Source organism: Barbatula barbatula (genome assembly GCF_947034865.1).
Source record: "Barbatula barbatula genome assembly, chromosome: 12".
NCBI classification, from domain to species: Eukaryota; Metazoa; Chordata; class Actinopteri; order Cypriniformes; family Nemacheilidae; genus Barbatula; species Barbatula barbatula.
Window position 1 is genome coordinate 4364995 of NC_136775.1, and position 26417 is coordinate 4391411.

General features: G+C 37.9%; 2 protein-coding genes across 3 annotated transcripts in view; one reads left to right on the forward strand and one right to left on the reverse strand.

Moving 5' to 3' along the window:
• The window catches only part of slc4a7 (solute carrier family 4 member 7), a gene marked incomplete at its 5' end in the record, with an annotated part of 32267 nt that extends 16539 nt beyond the window's left edge, over positions 1 to 15728 (forward strand). For both annotated transcript variants that reach the window (XM_079470100.1, XM_079470101.1), the window contains 19 exons: positions 1210 to 1325; positions 3270 to 3427; positions 3547 to 3634; positions 3857 to 4003; positions 4628 to 4731; positions 5566 to 5740; positions 5930 to 6063; positions 7221 to 7466; positions 7612 to 7717; positions 9081 to 9242; positions 9329 to 9442; positions 9934 to 10095; positions 10170 to 10421; positions 10506 to 10574; positions 10661 to 10834; positions 10971 to 11102; positions 11223 to 11314; positions 12974 to 13069; positions 13812 to 15728. In XM_079470100.1, the coding sequence (XP_079326226.1) occupies positions 1210 to 1325; positions 3270 to 3427; positions 3547 to 3634; positions 3857 to 4003; positions 4628 to 4731; positions 5566 to 5740; positions 5930 to 6063; positions 7221 to 7466; positions 7612 to 7717; positions 9081 to 9242; positions 9329 to 9442; positions 9934 to 10095; positions 10170 to 10421; positions 10506 to 10574; positions 10661 to 10834; positions 10971 to 11102; positions 11223 to 11314; positions 12974 to 13069; positions 13812 to 13896 (2612 nt within the window). In that variant the 3' untranslated portion in view covers positions 13897 to 15728. The remainder of the gene's footprint in view (positions 1 to 1209; positions 1326 to 3269; positions 3428 to 3546; positions 3635 to 3856; positions 4004 to 4627; positions 4732 to 5565; positions 5741 to 5929; positions 6064 to 7220; positions 7467 to 7611; positions 7718 to 9080; positions 9243 to 9328; positions 9443 to 9933; positions 10096 to 10169; positions 10422 to 10505; positions 10575 to 10660; positions 10835 to 10970; positions 11103 to 11222; positions 11315 to 12973; positions 13070 to 13811) is intronic.
• A 1198-nt stretch (positions 15729 to 16926) lies between these two features.
• dpy19l1l (dpy-19-like 1, like (H. sapiens)) lies at positions 16927 to 24797 on the reverse strand. The gene is made up of 22 exons (XM_079468750.1): positions 24437 to 24797; positions 23945 to 23969; positions 23770 to 23857; positions 23475 to 23612; positions 23242 to 23362; positions 22829 to 22922; positions 22622 to 22679; positions 22451 to 22542; positions 22090 to 22189; positions 21463 to 21540; positions 21160 to 21246; positions 20938 to 20997; positions 20763 to 20843; positions 20550 to 20651; positions 20390 to 20461; positions 20192 to 20262; positions 19941 to 19965; positions 19698 to 19817; positions 19354 to 19528; positions 19170 to 19269; positions 18929 to 19054; positions 16927 to 18854 (listed from the first exon to the last, which is right to left on the reverse strand). Exons 1-22 carry the CDS (start codon positions 24642 to 24644, stop codon positions 18683 to 18685), a joined length of 2193 nt encoding a protein of 730 aa, XP_079324876.1. The 5' UTR covers positions 24645 to 24797; the 3' UTR covers positions 16927 to 18682.
• Between the last annotated feature and the right edge of the window lie 1620 nt (positions 24798 to 26417).

The following is a 26417-nucleotide window of genomic DNA, read 5'->3' on the forward strand; positions in this document are numbered from 1 at the left end:
AATTAATAGGTAGTTTATCATTTACTCATCCTTAATTCATCCAGACATGTATGATTTTCTTTTATCCGCAGAACACAAATGAAGATACTTTGAAGAATGTTGGTAACCAAACAACATTGGCCCCCATTGACTTCCATTGTACCGATACTAAAACCACTGAGACCTTTCTCAAAATATATTTTTTACTGTTCATATGCAGGTTTTGAATGAATAAATGATGGCAAATGTATTTTTTGTAGTGAACTAGTTTAAGTCTTAAAGCTGTTTAAGGTTTCCACTGTAGCTATTGGGTCACACGTGCAGAAGAAAATAGGAACAAATCTGTAAAAGTAATCAGCTCAAATGAAGCATACTACTGTATAAAGGACCTCATGGGTGCTAATAAATCGTCATGTGAGAGCATAAACCTGCTTGGGACAGTTTAGGTCAGCTGTGTCCTGGAATACGTTGTTCCAATAGTGTAAATCGAGCCTGTTGCAATGAGAGTTGGGTGATGTCATATTTGCTCATGCTTTACATTACTGGCAGCTTGTGCAGCGCACATGCTTCAATCCGGTTGGCAGGTGTTTGTTTGCAGTACGACTCAAAGACTCTGTTTCTCCCACTGGCCTCCATCTGCAGCTGGAGACGTTTTTGGCCCAAACACACTTCTAAGTGTCTGACTGGGCCCTGGCCAGGAGGAAGTGACATCATAGAGTTACGATGACATATTTTTCTCTTCCATGTGTTAACATGGACGACCATAGAAGGAGGGTCTTTTCACCCCTCTTTATTTTTAAGCTTGCGTGACGTCAAGGGGCAGGCTCAGATAGCAGCCGAGCTCGTTTCCATGAACTGTCAAGTCCAGCCTCTATTACAGGTTTACAGGGTCTCTTTATGTTTATTGGATGGATAGGTTTTGCTTGCTGCACTCTTTAAAGCTCAAACTCTCATATATGCGCTAGAAACAGTTTGATGTTTCAGTAAATAGTTTGTCTTATTAAAAATGTCTTTGCTCTCTAATGGATAGGAAAGTTGCTTGGACCACTTCATAAATGTTTAAACATTGGCCAGTACGGCATTGCATCGGCAAGCATGTGACCATCTGCATGTCCAGATCAGACCACACAATGAGTGTGTACCTAACTGTTACTGCATAATAAAGTATTGAGTCACAGTCTAGCAGTATATCTAAGTCTTCACCCCTTTCCTGTTTTCTCATCCCACCAGGCCTCCTCGCCTCCCCCCAGTCGGCCCCGGGGAACCTGGAAAACAGCAAACCCAGTGAGCACCGTATGAATGGTGCGGGCGGCAGCAGAGAAAACAGCACTGTGGACTTTAGCAAGGTGGGCTTCCTCTCCGACACACCCTACTGGACCCGGTTGGCGACTAGTGTCTGATTGTAAACATTGGATTTAATGAAGTTGAAGCCTCAACTTCATTAAAACTACTGATAAGAGACTCAACCCGTGAACTAATCTAAAAAGGATCTGTTTGCAAGGGGGGTATAAATCAAAGGCATTTTCCATCCATGTTTCCAGATAAGCCAAATAAGGGCTTATCTGGCAAATAAGGACAAATGTTTTGCATCAACGTCCATTCTTTGGCTGAAGCCTTCAGACAGGCTGTCCTTTTAGTACAGTGTCGCTGTGGGACGTTATCACACGTTGTTCTGAATGGTGTCCAGAACAGTTGACCAATGTAGGCTGAATAGCAGTTTAGCCAATGACTCGTACATAAAGTTGTGTCAATTAATAGACTGTTTACGCCAGTTTCAATCAAAAATCCCAACTAAGTATTTAAAAAATTATAATAACTTATTGTCAAGTTAGATTTGCATAATATTGAAGAAAAATGTCATATGCGATAACTTTCTAAACAACCTTAGAAGTGACAAAGTCACCCAACAGCAATTTGAAGGACTGACAGCATAAGGCGCATACAAATTGTGATTGAATTTTTCCTAAATAGATAAATATTATATTATTAAAACAAATATTATTGTTGTATTGCTTAAAAGTGAATATGAACTAGTTTTCCTTGCAGTATTTGAGGTGCGAAAAAATACAGAGCATCTTTGCTTTTGGTTTAAGTATTTTGAGTGTTATCTCCAGTTTTCATTAGAAACAGAAAATTAGACATTTTAGGAAAATATTGTTTGTAGTTCACAGAATGAAAATAATAATTTTACCAAAACACATACCTGTAAATTCGCAAAAACAAAAAAATGGTCTCTTAATTTTTTCACGGCTGTTTCTTGGAAAATAATAATTTTAGATTTTAAAAGTGAACGGCTATGTTTAACTGCCGCAATACATTAAATAGCAAATCTGTTATTAAAAAGGGTTGTTGTAATATTTTGGAACTGGCTTTTTGTCGTCTACAATAAATTGTAGATGGTCAAAAATCTGCAAATAATCCACTATGCCTGATATATACATACATCTTATCCTGTAAACAATATTGTTTTAGTCTTAAGACTAACACAGACTTGTTATTTTATCGCGGTATTGATTTGTAAAACAAAGGGCTTCAGATTGATACTTATTGTATTAGTATGAAATTCTCATGGTCACATCATCAGCTTTCTTTCAAAGTAAACAAAAACTCTAGACTGACGCTATTTTTCAAAGGCTCTGCTCTCATATGGTGTTGGATGAGTGCAAACATTTCTGATGAAAAACAAACGGATAATATTCATGTTAATGTGCATTAAAATTGTTCATTGATAGTTTATTTTGATTCTGCACATGATACTGAACTCCATGTGACTTCTTATATTTTTAGGAGTTAAGTGACATCTTCCCATGAGTACAAAAGCAGGTTAGAAAAACGTCAGGAATAAAAACATTTTTCCAGACTGAACTGGTCTTTGTGTTTCACTGTCCTGTGGTTTGTGAAACGTCGCTGCCGTTTCTTGGTTTGGTCTGTTAACTGGTTATGTAGTTTTTTTTCCATTTTATCACAGTATTGCCTGCTTATGAATTATACATGTCGTGTTGTATGTGGAGTATATCTACCCATGTGACCGAGTTTTGCAGCAGTTTATTGCTCAGTTGTTTTAAAAGCCCTCTTTTATTATTACACAAACACCAAAAATAAAACATCATCAAACATAGTTCTGTCAGTTAACTAATGACTAGTTGTAGAATGTGGTTCAACAACCTTAACAACTGCCTTTCCGCAGTAAACCACTGTGTATAACCATGTGTAAATAAATGTCAAAGATCAGCACTGTTTTCAACTGCCCCGACCCCTCTGTGCTTATCTGTGATCTCTGATCCGTTAAGGTGGACATGAATTTCATGAAGAAAATTCCTCCCGGCGCAGAGGCTTCGAATGTTTTGGTGGGGGAAGTAAATTTTTTGGAGTGTCCCATCATCGCCTTTATTCGCCTCTCACCTGCTGTTCTCCTCACTGGACTGACGGAAGTGCCCGTTGCTACCAGGTAGCCCTAACACAACCTTTTACTGTAAACTACATTTGAGTTCTCATTTATCTCAAGCAGTGTTTGCTTTACCCGTTACACCTTTGTAAACATTTATTTCCTCTTCTCACTTATAACAGGTTCCTCTTTTTGCTTCTGGGGCCTTCTGGGAAAGGGGCCCAGTACCACGAGATTGGCCGGTCGATAGCTACTTTAATGACAGATGAGGTGAGCCGACAAGCTCAAAACGTGCTCTGTAGAGATGATGATCGTTCTCCATGGATCAGTTTGATGTCATTAAAGACCACATTTTGCTTTTAACCAAGTTTTTATCTAATCAGTTTTTGGTTTATTTTTTTCCAATCTAAGATGTGAAATGTGATAAACATAAGTTGAATCGGATCAGAGACCGTTGATCCATTGTCTGAATGACACGATGCATCTTCACAGATCTTTCATGATGTTGCATACAAAGCCAAAGATAGGAATGACTTACTGTCCGGCATAGACGAGTTCTTGGACCAGGTGACCGTGTTGCCACCGGGAGAGTGGGACCCCACGATACGAATTGAGCCACCAAAGAGCGTCCCATCTCAGGTGAGGTGACGTATGAGAAATGGTAAAAAGGTTTGGGCTGAGATGTTTAAGGCTCAGATAACCAGAAAGTTGCAGGTTTAACTTACACAAGGAGCAAGTCAAGATTTATGACCACGATGGCTTTAAGCAAAGCTCTTATCCTCAGGATCAAGTTAGGTGCCACGAGGCGATTGTCACTGTGGTGAGCACATGGCGTAGTGACCATATTAGGACAAATGTATTTGTACATTTCTATGATCGGATATTATATCTATATTACTAAGATAGAATGTAGGAAAGCAAACCGTTCTGGGGCATTTTTGACGATCAATGTAATTTTTCCTACTTTGGTAGTTAATGGAACTGGTTGGTTACAAGCATACTTTGATAATATCTTTCTCTGTGTTCATCGAAACAAATACATTTATACAGATTTGGAACAACTCGAGGTTGAGTAAATGATGACAGAATTGATTTTGAAAGGGTAAACTGTCCCTTTAAGTAGCTGCGTTATCAAAGTTGTTATAAAGAATCACGACTCTTGTATTGGCTCCTGACACGTGTGTGGTTACCATGTGTGTGGTTACAACTTTAAACGAATGGGGTCTGATTTCTGCTTTTCCTTTTGACTTCTTGCGTTTACAGGAGAAAAGAAAGATCCCTTCTATGACGAATGGCTCTGCTCCGCTCTCAGAGTCCATCAAAGAGGAGGAGCACCACACTGGACCTGAACTTCAGAGGACAGGACGGTAAGACCTAGTCCAGCATTTATTTAGTTCACCCAAATATGAAAACTCTGTCATTTGTTCACCTACATGTGGTATAGGATTCTTCCTTATGTGGAATATAAAGGAGATATTTTGAGAAATGTCTCTGTGGTTTTGTGTCCATATAATGGAAGTCAATGGGGACCAATGTTGTTTTGTTACCAACATTCTTCAAAATATCTTCTTTTGTGTTCTTCATAAGAGAGGAAGTTATACAGGTTTGTAATGGCATGAGTGTGAGTAAATGATGATTCATTGAGTGAACTCTCCCTTTAACATGGCTGATGGGATTATGTAAATAAATACTTGGACATGTTGTGCTGGCTTAGTTTACTATTATATTATGTGTTATTGGTGTCTGGGCTTTGGATCAGTGTGTGTTAAAGCTGAACCCTGCTGAACACACCATTAGAAAGAAGTATTGGGGGAACGTTACATTTGTTTAAGTATCTTTTTATAAAGAAAACGAACAGAATGGGGTCCTTATTAAACAAGCATTAGATGAAGGGGTAAAAATGTGTTATGGTGCAAATTTTGCAAACCTTTCATCTCAGAGGCGTTGAATGTAGAAGGTGTATTTAACAGCGGAATCCATCCTTTGATGTGCAGCTTAAATGGCCGGCCAGGCAGGCGCTGTTGTGAAAGAGAGCTCTCCATTAAGAGCTGTTTTAAGACCCTCAGAGTGCTCTGCAAATACACATTGGCACACGTAACCATTAGGACAAAATGAGAATTGCATAGCCTATATAAAGGTTTTTTTTAAGCTAAGATATCATAAATAAGTGGAAAATAACACACTTTCTCTGTCCCACCCAGGATTTTCGGGGGTCTGATACTAGACTTAAAACGGAAAGCTCCATTTTATTGGAGCGACGTGCGAGATGCTCTCAGCCTGCAGTGCTTGGCCTCTATTCTGTTCCTCTATTGTGCCTGCATGTCTCCTGTCATCACCTTTGGAGGCCTATTGGGGGAGGCTACCAAAAACAACATAGTAAGTTGTTGGCTTTGTTTTTGAAGAGCATTGGAGCACTAAAGCTCTTTGCAGGTGAATCCGAGAGCGATTTGGATCCTCTGCTTCGAAGTACCTCACCCTCCTAATGTAGAATTTTACGGTGTGTACCTCTACATCCACATAATATTTGAAGGTGTTTTCATAGCAGTTTGTCTGTGTTTATTCTAGAGTGCCATTGAGTCTCTGTTTGGGGCTTCTATGACCGGTGTGGCCTATTCGCTGTTTGCCGGGCAGCCATTGACGATACTGGGCAGCACAGGGCCTGTTTTGGTTTTTGAGAAGATTCTGTTCAAGTTCTGCAGGTGAGAAAGACTCACTTTCAATGGAGTTTAACTTCATTCCTCTTTTAGATGCCGAGAGGAGTTCATTTTCACATTTTACACTGAAATTGAAATGTTTTGTGATTGTTTTTTCTCTCCCTTTTCACATTTCAGTGACTTGTGCTATCAAGACATTCAGTTTTATCAGTATCTTTCCTAGGAATCAAATCCACAACCTTTTCGTTGCTACAAAAACATAATACTAAATCTGTTGATTTTTGTTTTAAGGCTGATTTTCTACTGTTGGCAACTACATCTTAAATCATTTGTTAAAAATGCTAAAATGCTGTTTATTAATGCATGTCACTGTTTATAGACAAATAGTAGGCTAAAATTACTAGTGTGTTATAGTTTGACGGTTTGATCAGATGCACGCGCCTGGCCCGAAGTTAATTACTTAATTTACTTAGTTATAATGTAACAGTTTATTTTTATAATAATAATTTATTGTATATTATTTGTATTAAATTAAAACTACATATGTTCTTTGCGGAGGTCTACCAGAAATTACGTTTGGGCCACATACTGTTTGTTTATGTTGTTACTACTGAAACCATCTATATAAAATCTAAATGGTGTATATAGAGTATAGTTTGTATAGAGTTTAATTCTTTTTTAATTGGTTCTTAAACAAGCCAAAGCTGGATCATTGAGCAAATACAGATAAATACATTGAAATGATCAGAAACACATTCCAGTGCTGTATTACAGGAAATCTCTAAACGTGTCCTAGCCAATTACTGGAAGTAACAATTGTGTAAAATCGAGAATATCTTGACACACTGCATGCCAGGTCTGTTTAAATGTCACTGATAAAACATATCAATGCTGAACTAAATTAACAATGCTGATGCGCCATCTACTGGTGTATCCAAAAGTGGGGTTTTTCTAGATGCATTTCAAGATTAGAATGGCTTTCTTTTAACCTTACACTGCACAATAATACAAAACCAACAACAGTCTTGAGTTGTTTTTGTTTGGCATTCTTTGTTTTTAAACCAACGGTTAGAAGTCAAGGTTGCATTTGAGAAAGCTAATAGCTGTTTATTTGTCCATCTATGGAATTATCTTTACTGGTATTTCTTTTTCAATCAGATGCTATCTGAAGTGATATAACATATGTTCCTCTCTCTCCCCAGTGAATTCGGTCTTTCCTACCTCCCTCTGCGCACCAGCATCGGCCTGTGGACGGCTTTAATGTGCATTGTGCTCGTTGCCACAGACGCCAGCTCTCTGGTGTGCTACATCACTCGATTCACAGAGGAGGCCTTTGCTGCCCTCATCTGCATCATATTCATCTACGAAGCCTTGGAGAAACTCTTTCAGCTGGGAGAGATGTTTCCTTTCAACATGCATGACAATTTAGACAATCTCACCTTGTACACGTAAGAAACATGTCCTTTATTGTACTGTGGAATTAAAAGGGCAAATTAGGTAAAGGAGAATAGACGAGGTGTCACAATGTAACAGCTATGCAAATGCTTATATACACTTAGGTGTTTTAAAATAAATTATAAACTTTTTTTTCAGGTGTCAGTGTTCACAACCAGCTAATATCACACAGAACATGATCCAGTCATGGAAACATTCACGTTTTAATCCCGATAACATTACCTGGAGTGAGTTAGACGTGCCGGTAAGAGTTTAAATGTTTTAGTAGGACTACCGAATGGCACTTTGACTAAATCTGTTAAAAGCCGTTTAGCTAATTTTTATCTTTTTAGATTTTATATTAGTTTTATATATTTAAATGTTTACAGTATATTGTATTTTTATGTTGAAACCTATTTAGTTTATATGTATATGTAATACTTTTTGGTTTTAAGAAATGTATGTGGGTAGATGAGAAATAAATCTTGAAATTTGTCTTATGGTGTGACAGCAAATATGTAGAAAAAAATAAATACATATTTCATAATTTATTTTATAATGTTTCCTTAACTTTACTATCTTTAATTCATTGTTTTTATATATTTTAATGTTATATTTAGAAATATCATGTTGAAACACGTGTATATATATTTCATCATACATAAATATATATATTATATATATGATACTAAACCGCAAAAATTAAGAAGAAATAAATAAATCTTCCATAATTTAATTTATATTATTGGTTAAATGTGCATATGAATAATATAAGTCATATAATATTAACAATTCTAGTTTTTTTGCTGTCACACCATGGGATACAGTGCCTCCATGCAAAATAATACGAAAACAAAAAAAACTGATTTATGTATTAAAAACAGAAATAAGTCCATTGCATAAGTATTCATACCCTTTTCTGGGACACTTGAAATTTAGCTCAAAGCATAAGTTTCTTTCAGCTGCAGGGACTGTGCATTTGTCAGAATAGAAGAAAAGCTCAACAGCTCAAAACACAGAGATAATGGTGATGAAGACATAGCCATGAACATTCAGAACCTCGGACAGGGCAGAAGGTTCATTCTCCAACATGACTCCTAAGCACACAGCTAAAACCATGCAAGAGTGGCTTATGGACAACTCTATCTATGTCCTCTATCTATGCAAGTGCTTGAACCCATCCGAACATCTCTGTAGAAACCTGAAAATGTCTCCACTGATGATCTCCATCCAACCAGACAGAGTTTTAGAGGATCTGAGGGTAGGAATAGCAGAAAATGGCCAAATGCAGACGTGTAAAGCTTGTCACATCATACCCAAAAGGATTTGAGTCTGTAAAGGTGCTTTAACTACTATTGAGTTAAGGGTATGAATACTTATTTGTTTAATACATTGGCACAGTTCCAAGTCAGAAATCAGTTTTTTGTTTTGACATTATTGTGCATGGAGTGTAGATTATTGAAAGAAATCATTTAAAGTACTTTTAAGATAAGGCAGCAAAATGAAGGGGGATGAATACTTTTGCAAGGCACTGCAGTTGGTATATTTGTCAACTACCCATATTTCAATTGTCGTTAATTGATAACATTTTGTTAATAATTTTTTTAATTTATTTTTATTTTTTAAAGACATGCAAGCAGCTCTATGGCGAGTTTGTTGGCCCTGCTTGCGGACACAGTGGACCGTATATCCCTGACGTGTTGTTCTGGTCTGTCATCCTCTTCTTTACCACCTTCTTCCTGTCGGCCTTCCTCAAGCAGTTCAAGACCAAGCGTTATTTTCCCACTAGGGTCAGTGGCTCCGTCCCTTCTGCCTGAGTGTGTGCTGCACTACAGTGTAATCTGTAAATCTGACGATAACTCTCTGTCCTCTGCAGGTCCGCTCTTCCATCAGCGACTTTGCAGTTTTTCTCACCATCATGATCATGGTCTTGGTTGATTATTTGGTGGGCGTCCCGTCTCCTAAATTACATGTCCCGGACAGGTTTGAGGTGCAACGAATGGAAATTTTCATTTATTTATCTTTGTTTCATCATGTTTAAACAATTTAGTGACCATGTTTAGTGAATGAATCAAATTAGTTTTTCTACTGTTTACCAAACAAACACTTTAGTATCCTCCTTTAGGAATCAGTATTTGGTATGACAGTAACTTACTGTAATACCGTATGGACGTGTAACCAAAACAGGTTCTTGTTGTGAGTGTATAATGATGTGAAAGGAGCAATAATTGTCACTTTAGTTGTAAGGTAACAATCAGCCAATGAGGTTTAGCTGCTTTCGATCCACCCTGTCTGATTCTGTTGTCTGTTTTCCTGGTGGACTTTGACTGTTGATTTAACCTCACAACCATGTTTTTATAAAACCAAACAAACAGATGATGTAGGGTTTACATACTATATCTATCATCGATATGTACCTGTAAAGTAAGTTTATGTTTATGATGAAGGTTAATGTAAAGTATATTGTGTTCTGACCCACAGCCCACCTCTAACAAGCGAGGCTGGCTGATCTCACCCCTGGGCGACAACCCCCCATGGACGTTGGTGGCGGCAGCCATTCCTGCCCTGTTGTGCACCATTCTGATCTTCATGGATCAACAGATCACCGCCATGATCATCAATCGTAAAGAACACAAACTCAAGGTCGGTTCGACTCTCCATCCGCTCATACCAGAGCTGTTTTAATCTCTGGTGCTGATGGTTTCATCCCCCTTCAGAAAGGCTGCGGGTATCACCTGGACCTTCTGGTGGTGGCGGTGATGCTCGGCGTGTGTTCAATTATGGGCTTGCCCTGGTTCGTTGCCGCCACCGTCCTCTCCATCTCTCACGTCAACAGCCTGAAGGTGGAGTCGGAATGCTCGGCCCCAGGAGAGCAGCCCAAATTCCTGGGCATCCGTGAGCAGAGGGTCACCGGACTGATGATATTTATACTTATGGGTTTATCTGTCTTTATGACATCCATTCTAAAGGTAGTTTCAAGTAGCTGGATCATTATTATATTGTTGGAGTTATATAGTTGACTGTTATTTAACTGTTACTCACGTTTCCTCTAGTTTATACCGATGCCTGTGTTGTATGGCGTGTTCCTCTATATGGGAGTGTCCTCTCTCAAAGGCATACAGGTTAGTTGAGCATCACCACAGAGGTGACTGAATATAAGATTCTAAATAAGTGCCTAACAGCGCTATACTTCTTGCATTATGTGTAGTTCTTCGACCGGATTAAGCTGTTTGGCATGCCGGCGAAGCACCAGTCCGATCTGATCTACCTGAGATACGTGCCGTTGTGGAAGGTTCACATTTTCACTTTAGTCCAACTCACCTGTCTGGTGCTCCTATGGGTCATCAAAGCTACTGCGGCTGCCGTGGTCTTCCCAATGATGGTGCGTCTTAATGCAATTTTATTTGTAGATTATATGTAGAAATGTGAAAATTCTTTTGTACAGGCACTCAGATTGCAGTGCCTATCGTGCACTTAGTTGTGTTTCTTATGGGGTTTTAAACTTGTGTCTGTTCTAGGTACTGGCACTGGTGTTCGTGCGGAAGCTTCTAGACTTCTGCTTTACGAACAGGGAGCTCAGCTGGCTGGATGATCTCATGCCTGAAAGCAAGAAAAAAAAGGAAGATGACAAAAAGAAAAAGGCTAAAGAGGTACTAGATTATATAGGTTAATATAATGTGTGTATTGTAATATTAGAACATGTCGAATATTTCGAAAACTTAATGTGGGTGTTTCAAAGCACATCAAATGTTAAATACTTGTCTACCCAGGAAGCACAGTTAATGATGGAGGACGAAGGCATAGAGATCACCTGTGATGGTGGAAATTACTTGGGTGATCCTGTAAAGGCCATAAAAATCAGGTTAGTGATGTAGTTCATTATTCACAAATAGTAATTTTACAATTATTGTCCTGTAGATAACACTTTAATTTGTTTAATGTAAAATCCCTTTCTGTTCTATTGAAAGTTTGTGCCCATCCAAAGACTTATTTTAGTACGTTTATGCGACTTGTTTTCCTCTGAGACAGATCTGACAGCATAGCCTCGGGCACGTCATATGAGGAAGACACTGGTCGAGCGGTTGGTCTTTTGTGTATTTGCAGGCGTGCTTGTGTTCCCTCTTTATGGCTTTTGGGGTTAATTATCACTTACGGATGATTAACGCAGAATACTCTTGATTTTAACACGGCCATTCTCGGTGCGGTATGAGCATGGTCAAGAGTCTCTGAACCCTCAGTCATGCTCATACGCAGCTCATGCATTTACAGCAGAGGGAATCCAATACAGAAAGGCTTAAAGGAGTAGTTCACCTACGAAATGAAAATTCCGTCAATCATTTACTTACCCTGTTGTCAACCAGTGTGACGCAAAACCAATGGTCTTTGGTTACCAACAATTTTCAAAACATGTTCTTTCGTGTTCTGCAGAAGAAAGAAAGTCATACGGGTTTAAAATGAGTGTGTAAATGACAGAATTTTCGTTTTGAGGTAGAACTAGTCTATCCCTTTAAGATGCATGTTGCTTATAGTTCACCACAGACACTTTGTTTCATGTGTAAATCTGTGCTCTCCAAAATCTGAACAAAGTCCAACAAATTAGAGGAGAAGTTCACTTTAGAATTCAAATTTAATGCTTATTTACTCACGCTCATGTCATCCAAGACGTCCATGTCTTTATTTATTCTGTAGAAACTAATCCAAGGTTGTTGAGGAAAACCACAAACACGCGGCTTGAATCCAACCGTGTTTCGCGTTCACGACTTCCCGTTATATGTAATCACGTTGGAAAGTCACGCGTCTGACGAAAGCGGCTGTACTGAGCCATTCTTACAAGTGGTGAGAAGGAAGGACGTTCAATTGTAGCTGGATGTTGCTACAGAAGAAATTAAGACATGGATGTCTTACATTACGTGGCCCAGCATTTGTCAGAGATTTTTTATTGTATAATGGGTAATATCTGATGATATATGATATATATATGAAATGGGACTAAAATGAATTGTTCTCTATTAGCCTGTTGGTGTTTAAATTGTAACTTTAGATCTCTCAAAGATGTGCAAAATCTCAGGGGTTGTCTTATGATGATTATGTGCAACTCAAGTCAGTTGTTCAAACCTAAAGCTGGTTTTGGGTTGCATCAACATTGTTGATTTTTTCCTTGAGAGCCACTAAGATCAAGGGTTTGCATTGATTTTCTTTGTGTGTGCAAGGTCTTCCAATGTAAAATCTGTTGACTTTTGATTATCTAGGATGTGATAAAGGGTATTGCCCTGATTTAGTCATTCCAGATGGACTCGAGCAAAGATTTGCTTCAAGTACTAACACGCCAAGAAGCGTTTGCAACACAGAGGCTTCAGAATAAGATACTGTATGTGAGCTGAGAAGGTTCAATGTGTTTTTCATGTTTAAAACGATCAGATGGCCATCAGGCACTTTGCTGGTGAACAGAAAGAGAGATCCAGTCTGTGGAATAGTTTTTATGTTTGACCAGCTGTAAGTGCTGTGATGTGTGTTTCTGCAGTTCTGACCCCTCTGTGGTTAACATATCTGATGAGATGGCCAAAACTGCTATGTGGAAAGCTGTTGCCAGTGCCAAAGTATTGAAACCTAGTATCAGGTAGCTATTGATCCTCTAACTTCTGTTTTTATGCTCTACTTACATCATAACACACTGACTTTCCCACAGTGTTTATATCTGCTTTCTCAGTTTTATTCCGTCTTCTCTTTGTCGTGGGTCTATTGGCACCACATCTAGAAAAACGCCCATGGTTTTGAACCGAATATATAAACGATTGTGATCCATAATTCAGTTTTTTTATTTGAATATTACTTAATACTGATAATATAGAAGTATTTTTTTTCATCTATTTCCAATACTTTTTGCAAATTCAGGGACTAGGAAATATTTCCATTTTAAGAGAAAATAATAGAAAATCCCTTTTAATTTTGATAATGAATAATTTGGCTTGTAATCCAAATTTCTTCCATTTCAGGTAAAATAGGTTAATTTTCACTAATTTCATCAGAACTATTTATACAGTGATGCATTGTTTTTGTAATTCAGAGACTAGGGAATATTTCAATTAGAAAAATCCTTGTAAATGATAAAAAATTATAGTTTAATTTTTACAATGCTATTTCTTGTTGGGAAAAAAAGGTCAAATATGAATATGTATCACTTCCATCTAACTTTAACAGGTATTTATACTGTTGGGAAGAATGTCTTCAGTGTTTTAGTTTTTGGAATGCTTTTGCATGTTTTTTTGCATCCTCTGATGTGGTGGTGGTGGTGATGGTGATAATTCAGGCCGATAAGGCCAAGTCAACGTTTTTTTTACATTTCCTCCCATGTTTTTTAGCTGTAAAGAGAAGACAGCTAGCATTATGATCAACGTGGAGGATGATCAGGGGGAAACTTGTGCGGATACAGAAACGTCATTATGAAAGCCAACAGTTGCCAGACAGGCTCTCTGATCTGTAAAAGCGTGGCTCTGTTCTTTGTGCCCTACCAGCCTGCCTAAATGAAGCCAAAGGTAGACACACGCCCGGTAGAGGGCCAAACAATTACTTCCAGGTATTTATCAAAGTTTCTGTTTTAATATCACTCAGATGAGCCCATTTTTATTTTGCATCATTTGTTTTTAATGTGATTAGAACGGAGGGTACATCATGAGGAACCCAGAATCTAGGTTTCATATTTTGTTTATTTTTCTCACGGTCTAAAGACACGGAGTCTTTTAGATTTAGTTTTACTTGTTTTTTTGTGGTACCATGATTTTCAAAGCATCACCGTAGGCGTTACAAGATCTATTTTTAGTGCATTCAAATGCTGTTTGTCAGAGTGCTGCTTTTAAGAGAATGCACACATAAGGAAACGTCTCATAGCCAGGTGTTGAGAGAACCAGCTGGACTTTTTAAAAAGTATTATTGTACTTGAATAGACCTAATAACCTTTCCTCCAACTGAAGGCTTGACAAATTACTTGAGCAATTGTATAAAAGGTATACTAATCCTTTATTGAAACAGAAATACGAAAATACAGGTGAGATAGCACAGAACGGGAACAAATTAGAATCTTCCAGTCCCTCTGCATGTGTAAATTCATCTTATCAATGTTGCTGATATGTTTTCGCAATGTATATTGCTGCAGATTGTGTTACAATATGAGTTTCCCCCCTCGTTTTCATGTGTTTACATTGTTTCGTCTTTTTTTAGTGTTATGAAATTATGATTTTTACAATTTGTTGTTTGATTAATTTATTAACGGTCATGTAATGGTCTAGTTCACAGAGGCGATAGGGCAGCAGGATGACTAGTGTTGTTGGTCTATCATTTCTTTTCTTTCCTGTTACTGGTGTTACTGTGCACTTTAGGTAGGCTTGCCATCACGGCTTTAGGCCTGAAAACAACTTATTTAATGTATCTACTCTAGAACCGTCTCAGGAACCTCCTTTTGCACTCTTTCTCCACATTACTGTTCCTATAGAGCTATTGGTCGCAGCTATTTTTCACTTTAAGAATGCCCTCCTCTAAGCCCTTTTTTAATGCTTGCCTTTTAATTTGACAGTGGACAGAAAAGTTATGGCCGACACTTTTTGTCACCTTTTTTTATGGCGGAAATTGTTTTTTAAAGGCTACACTTTCCCAATATTTAAAGTACGTTAGAGGGATTTTCTTTATTTTGATATTCTGTTCTGTATATATACTTTTGAACTGGTTTAGAGTTGGCTTTGACATGTTTACTTATCGATTTCGGTTGCAAAATTGCCAGCATATAGCCTGCCCCATGCTCTTAACTTTTTCAAAAACAGACCTTCATAAATCCCCAACTTAAAATGAAATACCTCTGATTTTTGTTTTTAAACGTCTAAATGAAAAGGTTTAATCTACACGTTTTCACTCAGTAAGGTTATTAATACCGTGTTTGTGGCTAGGGAATAACTGCAAGGAGAATCTTGAAAACAACAATTGACATGTGATCTATTGTCTAGTATCGTCTCCACATTAGGACTCCGAACAAGTATTGCTGCAATAGTGTTCTGCTGCTCAAAATGTATGTACTATGTCCTGTATGAAAATGAACTGTTCACTGTTTCAGCCCAGTTTCAGACAGGCATTTGCTTTGTGAACTGGCCTTATAAAAAAATGTAGGAGAGTTTTGAATTTGTACAATATAAATATATATACTGTATACACAATGGGAGGAGTCGTCTTTTGTAATGTTGATGAAATTGTTTATTGTTCAAAACTAATGCAATAAAACTAATGTTTCTGTTTTTCTGTCTTTTTTCTTTTGCATACCTTTCCCCACATTTGTATTATTTTTAAAATTAATTTAAATGTGTTAATCTTAAAAATGAGGGGAATTGGTATTAAGCATAAATTTTCTTTTGTGCCATTTCAAATGTATTAAAATTTTTTCTGAATTTACTATTTATAAGCGTTTAGGTAGGATTATCATTTTTGGTTGTTTCTGCGAACTACTAACATTTCAATATTTCTCCCAAATTTCAAATAAAAATATTGTTTCTATTATTTATAGAAGAGAAATGGGTCTAAATAACAAGAGATGCTCTATTTTTCAGACCTCAAATTCTGCTTAAAAAAACAAGTTCATATTCATGTACAACAGAAGCCTTATATTTGTGGAAAGGTTTATTTAGGAAAGGTGAAAAATATGGCTGTAGATGTCTATGGTTGATGTTGTTAACCGTATTTGATCATTAAAAAGAATAATTTTCGGTTGGTGACTTCAACAAAGTGGCACGCTCAGAGATTTATGAACCCATTTTAAGTAGTCCCAGTTCCATGACTCCAAAAGCCTACTGTCAGAAGTGGGATTTGACCCCACGCCTCCATTTGGAGATCAAAAATCTCTTGGTTGACAATAATGAACGAAACTTATTTAACCTTTAGTAGGCCTCTCTCACTTATAATATTCACTCATGCAAGTTGTTGCCGTCAGATTATTTTTAAACTCGTAAATTTATATCAACTCACATTTATTTTGCAAGTGATCTTTTCTTCCAGTGCTAAAGTTACTGCTCATTCTATCAATACATTCAAGTACACAGACAAATCGCTGGTGTCAAATGTTCAGGGACGGTGTTGAATTCCCAGTGTTGTTGACATTATTTTAACACTATAGAGTAATATAGGTGTGTGTGTGTGTGTGAAACAAGCATGTATTATAAAAGTTATAACTTACATGTTTAAAATATTGATACATTTCAGGTGACACAATTGGGGGCCTTTTTCAAAATCACGGTGCCGTCCCGCTGTGTAATTTATCATCTACATAAAACAATAGGCTTTAATCTTTAAACATAATTATACAAAACCGCTTTTTAAATGGTGGCAAAAAATGTGCAGAACGACAACACGAGAGCACGGAAGCGCGTGGCTGACGTTAATTCAGTTTTGTTTTAAGTCGTACTGCTATACATCACCATCAGATTCAAAAACAACATGATTCAAATAAAAACGTTTATTCGGAGGACAGAATCACAATAGGAAAGGTTGAACATATCAGAGTTTCCTTCAGGCCTGCTATTCCTTAACAGATAAAAGGACAAAAAGAGAAACGAGTCCCTGGAGACAGTGACATTCCTAAACCTCTGCATGTACAACTAAAGGAATCTTAATGAAACGTAAAGGACACTTTAGATTTAAAACACACAGTACAAATGAATACCTATGGCAGTGAATACAGTCCCTCTGTGTGACTGTATCATTAAGAACACTATAACCATAACATGAAGAAAAACATATGGCGCGATTCAGTTCATTGTCTGTTGCCGTTTCCTTGTTGCATTGCACTGACAGCTAGGAAATGAGAATAACACTTAACACTGGAATATAAACTTCAATACAGAGAGAGAATGACATTGCAATGTTTTGGAATGAAGGAGTTGTACAGTATATGTTTTTTGACAATGGAGCGGTTTCCCGGACGGGGCTTAAGCCTAAGGTTATTTAAATGTTAGAAGTTTCTTGATCGAAAAAAACGACCTCTCTTAAAATATATCAGTGCGATTGTTTTGTCTCAAGATGTACACCTGTAGTGTTTTTTTGTAAATTATGATTTTAAACATGACTTAATTATCCTTATTTAACGAAGGTCTAGTCCTGGTTTTAACTACTCCCTGTCCGGGAAACTGCCCCAAAATCTTAAAAACGAAATATTTCACAAAACCTTACAACACTACGAAACATTGACCATGATTTCTACACATAAAATCTTTACACGAAGTAACAAGCAGTTTATTTATCCAACGGATAAACAATGAAGTTGTTAGATTAAAACAATAACACTACAGACGGTTCGAGTTAAAAGCATAGATACAACCTTTTGTTGGTCACTTTGGTAGGGCGGGCGTACAGTACGAATTCTGACAATCGGTAGGTCGTGAGCCCTTGTACACGTCACGTATGGATTTATCCGAAAATGGTACGGATGCAGTCACACACGACAAGATTTTACTATATGCTCAGATATATTCTGAGGGAAGCATAACTTGGGTTCAAAATATAGTTACATTAAGTTTTTTATGTGTAATAATATCTCACATTACTGTTTTATTGTATTTCTATACAAAATGCAGCATCGGTAAACATCAGAGATTGTTTTCTTTCGAAAGCATTAAAATATCATTCAATATTAATAGGTTACTATTAATGTAACCTCATTTTATTTATCACCCGTGCCCCTGCTTTGGCAATGCGTTCCCATCCCTAATGTTTACTTGACTAAGCACCATGTACGCCCACCCTACGACAGCATCTGCCCAAAATAATTTCTTTAACTTTACAATAAAAGGGGTCCAAGGATTTAAAAACATGCTCAGGTCGAGCTTAAAAAAGCTGAAATAAAACTTCGGCACAAGAGGCAAGACGATGATGGAAAGGAACGCTGAAATCTCACCTCTAAAACATTTTTGGACCACACAAAACAACAGCACCCAGGATGGCAAACATCATTCATCCTGATAAAAATGACAAAAAAAAAGCAGATGGTTTAGGGGAAAATGGTGATTCAATACTGACTGACGATCTGCTGTGATTCATCACGGGTAAACACCTGTTACAGCTTATCGAAATAAAACGGATTCTAAAGTGTCACAAGCAGGTACACAGAAAAACAAGACTGACCTTTACAAAAATATTCACTGCTTTGTATATAAACCATATCAAAGACAAAAACATGCTCAAATGTGTAAATAAACATCTGTTATCTGATATCTTTCGCTGCTTTGGGAACCCTAAGGACTTTATAAATACTGTTGTGAAAGACAGTGGAGAAGTGCGGACGAGAATCCTTAGACATCAAGGTACAAAGTGGCACTTTTCCAGAATTTTGAAGGTCCTCCACATCCCAGATCTCAGGCATACTGCAACCAGGCCTGGAGACGAAGACATACATGTTTGAGATAAAGGAATTGCTTCAGTCACAGTTTATGAACAAGGCGGCATTTACTTAGTTCGTCTGGTGCACCATGAGTCCTCCAGGACGAAGTAATCCACCTGCAGCTTTAATAGGTTTCTCTTTACTACCTCAGGTGGCTTTCGGCTGTACATGGCATACACCATCTTTGTTCTTTCTCTGAATAAGGAGAATTTAAATCACACAATTGGTATCACAAATTGTAAGATTAGTTTAGTTGGATCATCGTCTCAAAAATTAAGTAGCAAAAGAATGAGGGAGACAAAATATCTACCTCAATCCTGCATCCTCATAGTGCGGATGATTCACAATGGCTCTGCCAGTGGATAGTTTTACGCTTGCCATGGTGGGCATAGCACCAGCAAACACAGCATCTAGCCCCCAAAAAAAACCATTATATAGAAATCCCATACTTTGTCTGTAAAGACGACATTAAAGTTACAAGAAAAATGACTCACTAGGGCTCGTGTTGTCCTTAATCCACTCCAGAAGCTCTTCTTGTGGAAAGTTACTGAATTCTCCTATAACGCCCCATTGACTCTGTAGGTTGGTGACTCCTTGAATTGCCATCATGGACAAAATTGCAACAACTACCATTTGTAGTTTAAGCTTCTCTCCAATCCAGCCAAACAACTGCGGTCAAAGCCAAAAACATTTTATTGTAAAAAAATAGCCTTGTGAGAGAGTTTGCCACAAGCTTGTTTCTGAATGATTAGCTTCTTTGCATTATGAGCATTGATGTGATATTGTAAAATAGTAAGTGTGGGAAGGTCACTTATAGAGTGAATGTTTGGATGGTCACCTGTCTGGAGCAGATTAAACAGGACATGATACACATGTGAGGAGTGAGAAACAGCTTCAGTCTCATGATGAGCACAGCCAACACTGCAAACGCCAACAGCTGCAGACTGTGATACACCAGCTAGACACGCAACAACACACAACCTTAGGATCCTGTGTATCTACTGTAAGTGTTAAGTCGAGTCTAATTCATCTTTATTTAGAATTGCTAACAAAAACCTTCGAAAAATAAAAGCAATCTTACCACGCCCTTGGCCAAAACGTGGGGCCTGAAAATATGAAGAGAAACTTTAGAACACGTCTGTTATTAAAAATCATTATCTGCAAGTACATTAACCTTTCACCAAAATGTGTTATTAAAAGTAGAATTCTTTTTTTACTATAGTGACAATGTTTTTTATTACAATAACACTATATTTTATTATGATTTGACGACCTTAAAACTTGAACAGTTAGAATGTAACCAACATGAATTACGGTGCTTAAAAAACTCACTGCTCTGTTTCGTCATCTTCTGACTTGTCTATCCTTTCGCTTCTGAGAAACATGATAATGTCTCGTATCATCTGTAGTCAGGAGGTAAAAAGGGGAACCCTATGAAGTGGTGCTTTGGTCTGCAGGCTAAACTCTAAACTTACCGACACTAAATCCTTTGGTAAAAATGATTTATAAACAACTAATAAAAGAACTCACCCATCCAGCAATGAAACCCACAATCAGCAGGTTTATTGGAAGCAGCAGGGTCTTGACATACCGATAAAGAGTCTGAAAAACACAATAGAAAATATTCAACAGGGAACCTGAAAACCAAACAACATGAACAGAATTTACAATATGAGATCACATGACAAACCTCGAATTCGAGAAAGTCAAACTCGGCTGCGCACGTGTACATCATTGTGTCGAAATCTTTGTAGCTTGTGAACTTGGATTTGATCAGACTGCTGATATGAGCCTGTAACGAAAGCAAAATGTTTACTGGACTCCTCAGGCTAAAGCAAACTGATGATCACAGTTAGAGAAAACATCGCCACATGGTGCATACCGCTGTTTTTATTTTACTCACATCATCCGATGCTCCAACAATCCTTGAGAGCATGAACTTCAGGATGACAGTGGAGACCACCCACGCAAGGCACTGCATGAGCTTCAGTAACAACAACAAAATGAGACGTTACTCGATCCATTCAGTGATGTAGAGCTCAATTCCCATGATGCATCAGTAACTGATGTCCTCTTACCCATTTGAGAAGCCCAGGTTTCAATGCAGCCGCAAAACAATCCCGGAGAGCAATAATACCCTGAAATAAGAGATCAATTGGTTAATCTAAGTTATCATAGGTTTCTTCACAGTATGCATTTATAGGTCATGTATTTGGTACTTGAGTAGTTATTTGGTATGGATTGCCACAAATTAACAAAATTAAACAAATCAACCTTTGAGGTCCATGTGTCCAACTCACCCAGATGGAGACTAGTGAAGAGGCGTAGAAGGACGTCAGCAGCATCGAGTTCCCAAACATCAGAAGGAAACAGACGACCAGAGAGATCTGTGAAGTACATCAAAAGCAATAGAACATAGGAATGATATTAAAATGAACAAAAGATGGGATTAAAATAAACCCAAACATATTTAATTCTATTGACGCCCGTGTTGCTTGTTATTTGATCAGACAGATTATGAATGATTTAAAGCGTAGTATTGATTTTCCTATTTAAGTTAGTTTTATTTAACAAACAATGATTGCATCATTGAAATATGTTACCATGTGCGTGACCAAGACGGACTGCATTTTCGCAGGGCTCAGATAACCCAAGATAAATGACACAAAAAGAGAAGCCACCTGTAAAACATATAAACACGCATCACAACTTTTCCTTTCCACTACACGTGATATTGAAAATGAGACAATTCCTGAAACATGAAAAATGTTTTACTTAAAGGGATAGTTCACCGGAAGTGACAATTATGTCATCATTTACTTTGTTAAAAAACTGTATAAATATCTTTGTTCCACCGAACACAAAAGAAGATATTTGGAAGAATGTTTGTAACCAAACAGTTCTGAGGCCCAATTGACTTCCATAGTAGGAAACCAAACTACTATAGCAGTCAATGATGCCCTAGAACGATTTGGTTTCCTACATCATTCTAAATATATTGTTTTGTGTTCAACAGAGCAATGACATTTATACAAGTTTGAAACAACACGAGGGTGAGTAAATGAAGGCAGAATTGTAATTTTTGGGTGAACTATCCCAAGGATAAAACGTACACATCCTTTTAATATAATGTAAGCAATTACAAAACAAGCGTGTTAAGTTTAAGTTAACTAGACAGCACCGATTTAGTTCATGTCACCAGCAATCGTGACCTCTCCAAGGTCACTCACCTGGGTAAGTAAAACAAACTGTGCGAACTGCCAGGGCAGCATGAAGAACACATTGGAGATACCCAAAGCCATCATAGTATTTCTGCACGGGTTCCTTGTCCTTTTAAAATCCAAAAAGTGCAACACATTAAATGAAAAACTATTCTAAACATACAGTAAAATGGTAAGCACCATAGATATCAACACAAAACTGTGCAAATACAACACTTTCTGCTGAACATCAAGGTTTTACACCTGGCAGCAGGTGTGCTTTTAATAGGCAATAACTTCAAATAATCTACAGTCATTTCTAATGGTAGCGTGGAAAAAGAGAGTGAAACTTCAGAAACTGATCCACTGATTCCAGTAAATGTGACGTTACCGCAGGATGTGTGTGAGGAGAAGCATCTGCAGAACCAGGAATGGGTAAGAGAAGCTCTCTCTGAGAGGAGGGGTCCACATGACTCGTGTGCTCTGGGATTTAAAATAAAGACACGCCACTTTAAATCCTGCAGACGTCTGCCAATGTGAGATCTGGAGAACTTTATTTTACCTCTCCGTGGTTGAAAAATAAAGACAAAACTGTCACGGTGCCGCCCAGTCGACTGCCACTATAGGAAAATACAATTGACATGCAGGTCTTTTATTCATAAAAGTGTAACCGCTTAAATAAACCTTTACTTTTCTTTCTTTATTGAACAAAGTACATAACTGGCTCTCCTTAGAGATGTATTATCTAGGATAGCAAGCGGGTCATTACCTCAGATATGTCCCATAAATGTAGAACAGGCTCATCATTGCCCCGTTTAAGACGAACACAAAAGTGACATAAAAATATGCAGGATCTCCCAAACCTGAAGAAAAGTCATTGAGGTTGGAACAAAAATCTGTTAGACATATCCTCCTTTCAAAAAACACCCTCGCTTTAAAAATAAACCCAGCAAACGTCAAAACATTTCAGTGCAGGAATAGCTCTCTGTTCGCACTTTTCCGATGTGTTAATAAGTGCGAATACATTCTGTTATAAACAGTGTGCAAACAATTTATAAAGCATACATTTTAAATAAAGCACGACCGTATGATACGTTTAGGCAGAGAAGATTCTTCAAATGAGAAGACAAGAATAAATTAGATCTCAATAGATATTTGTGCCAAAGAAAGCTTTTGTAATACCTTCACAGCTCTCCACAGGTTCTAGACCCTCCCCTCGGTTTATGGTCCAACACAACTTGGTAGAGACTCCAAAGAAATTCATTGTGCTGGTGTATGCTCGGTACCAGCTGGCCAAGACCACCTGCGGTACAAAAACAAGACTCTGAAGCCACGGCAAATACTGTAGCGCGGCAACTCAAGATTTCATTCAAACACAGCTAAGATGCTAAAGGCAGAGTGACAATACATCTCACCTCAGGGTACAAGTTGAACCTCTTTAGAGTGTTTATCACCAGCGGATACTCGGTGAGTCTGTCGTTCATGATCATGTTGAGACCTTCCGCGAAAGAAGGAGCCTCAATGACGGTTTTGAAATATGAATAATAAAGTCCCTAAAGAAAGAAGAACACCATCATTTACACCAGAAAGTTATATTTGTCCGAGCCTTTGAGGGATGCAGTCACACATCCACTCATGGGACAAAGCACGATATGTCACGGCACATGTCGTACATTCATTAACATCGAATAAATAGAAAACCGTATTGACCATCTCAGTTCGAAAAGCCATCTCCTTCTCCAGCGATGACATGTGCGAGAAGTGTCGGTCATTTTCAAACAGATGTGAGAGATGATACCTACAAATACAAACCAGTTCATGTATCGAAACAGGAATCTCTACGTGGAACATAAAGGTCATTTTTAAAAAATTTAAAGATGCTTACCAGTGTAAATATCCAACAACGAAAGCTGGGGATGAAATATACAATTTAGTTTTGGTGACTTGGATAAGACTCGCACCGGCTCACATCTGAACACCTGGTGAGATTGTTTTCCCAAATTTCCTATTATTAATAATAAAACAATACGTAGTTTTGTTAACTGACGTTTGTGTTAAATTGTGTTCTTGTTTTAACTGGATTAATAAATAAATTCATAACTGCAGACTACACGTAAATCGTCACAATAATGATTGTCTACTTGGGAAGCGAATCATATGATGTTGATATGTTAACACGTGAGCGTTCATACGTACCCTTACGGTAAATCTGATAACGTTAGTCTGATGTTATTTAAGAATCATTTCAACCACTGAAATACACACTTTCGACAACTTTAGTTTTTTTGCATACTGTTACGTTATCGCTACTGAGAAGAACGTGCTAGATGCTAATATCAACTGTTAGCTACCTAGCGGCTAATAAGAAAACGCCTACCGAGAACCAGCACCGTTATTCCTCTCGTGAAGGCGGATGAACTCAAGCCCAGTTTGCTTCTTATGATCCCAGTAACCGCTCCGTTTTTACTCTGGAAAGCAGAGCCTTTTCCATCTTTTCCACGCCTGCTTTTGCCAGACGCAGATTGACTCCTGTCCTTCTCGCCGTTTAGATCCTTGGCGTGTGGTTTTCTCGTTTTAACTACCATTTTTTCATATCTATGTCCGTAAAGAAGGAGCGACGGGTCGTTGCGTGTTTGCTAAATCTTGGATGGATCTCACATCTGTGACATTACTCCTGCACAGATCCTGCTCTCTGAGACTTTACCGATCTGTTGAATGGAGCGGGCATCGCCCCCATCTGGACGCAGCGCTCAACGTTGAGAGCAAGTAACCATGGTAACGGATTATCAGACTCCTGCGGAACAGACATGTTTAAATAACCCGTGACACACTCGTCAGTGGATGTCATTATATAGAAATGAACGCAATATTTGTTTATCATCAGAGAAAAGTTTCTTCAGCCGCGGGGAAAATTCTGGCCATTATCTTACATTCAATTTATAGCAAAATAATATGAGGGATTCAGCTACACCCAGCACTACGGTTTATTAAAGCAACAACCCCTAATTAATCATGGCCTTGTTATAGTTTAATAGTTGAAGAATATTTGTCCCCAACTCACAGTTTCCACATAATGAAATTCTAGAGAGCCATAACTAGAAATACGTATATTCAATATAAAAACACAACCAAACACTAATACAGTGTTCACACCAAACGCGGTAAATCGCGCTATTCGCGTGTAGTTGGACGCTTGAACGCTTTGAGTTTACTCGCATCATTCGCGCGTGAAATTCGCTTTTACAGACGCGAATTCGCGTCATGGGAGGGGCTTCTTGCGCTCGCTCACGGCACTACTAGAGCAGGCTCCTGATTGGTTAACGCGGCGGGAATTTTCGCTAAAGTTCGCGCGAATCACGCGAACGCTCAATTCGCGTCGCCTCATGCCCGCGAATCGCACCGCAAGTAGGTCATCGCGTCTTTGTATTGATTTAACATGTTAACGCCTTATTCGCGTTTGGTGTGAACACACTATTAGAAATATCTTGTTTTTTTGTCTTATTGAAGGCCTAAATAACTTAAAGTCGTTTTAAGCCCCCCTTGGAAGTCGCCCCTTGGTTGAAACACTGATTTGGAACAGCTAAGGAGCATTGTTATAAGTTCGAATGTAAAATAAAATTATTTATCGGCCAAGAAATGTAGTTCTTCAGAAACAATGCAATGAAGTGGTTGCTAGGCAACACAGCCTAGTGTTGTAGTACTCGAGACCGGTCACAAGACCACTTTTTGATGGTCTTGCTCTTGTCTCCATCTCTTGTCTTATCTTGGTCTCAGATGAAGTGGTATCGGGATTTTATTTTAAGACCACAACCGTAGGAATCACAGTAAATTGGTGCATTGTCTGATTTACGTGTTAACATCATTCATGTAATTGGATGTAAAACTTCTGGCTTTATTCACCTCTTGTTTCTTATTTGATTCTTCTGTTACTTTTGTTACTCTTACTGCTTTGTAAGAGAATAATGGGGGATTGTCTTAAAGAAATCTGTCAACAAAATTAATACACACAAAGGACCACAATATCAGAGATGTGATTGCAAAAAATGGTATTTGGATGAGATTTTTTTATTTTATAACATTTTATCTGATATTGATTTTGTATAATTATTCAATAAACCTTAAGTTAATAACAAAAGTGTTTTAGACTCAAGTAAACACAAGTTTTTTATTTTATTTTGTCTAGTCCCAAACAAATCTAGATAAAATCTGAACACACAGCTATTGTGCTATTGATAAGATAATAAAGCAATAAAGCTAATAAAGTCACTGCATGGTTAGTTTTGTGGAAGGTCACAGACTTAAACAACAGTAAATACCCAAGATTAATATGTTAAGTTGTTTTAAATTTCACCTGCACA

Excerpts from the sequence above, each read along its gene's own strand:
- dpy19l1l (XM_079468750.1), bottom strand. The coding sequence starts at position 24,644 with ATGGTAGTTAAAACGAGAAAACCACACGCCAAGGATCTAAACGGCGAG. Across the intron at positions 23,970-24,436 it reads AATAACGGTGCTGGTTCTCG|CTTTCGTTGTTGGATATTTA; the intron begins GTAGGCGTTTTC and ends TTTCATCCCCAG. Across the intron at positions 19,529-19,697 it reads GTTTAATCTGCTCCAGACAG|TTGTTTGGCTGGATTGGAGA; the intron begins GTGACCATCCAA and ends CTTTGACCGCAG.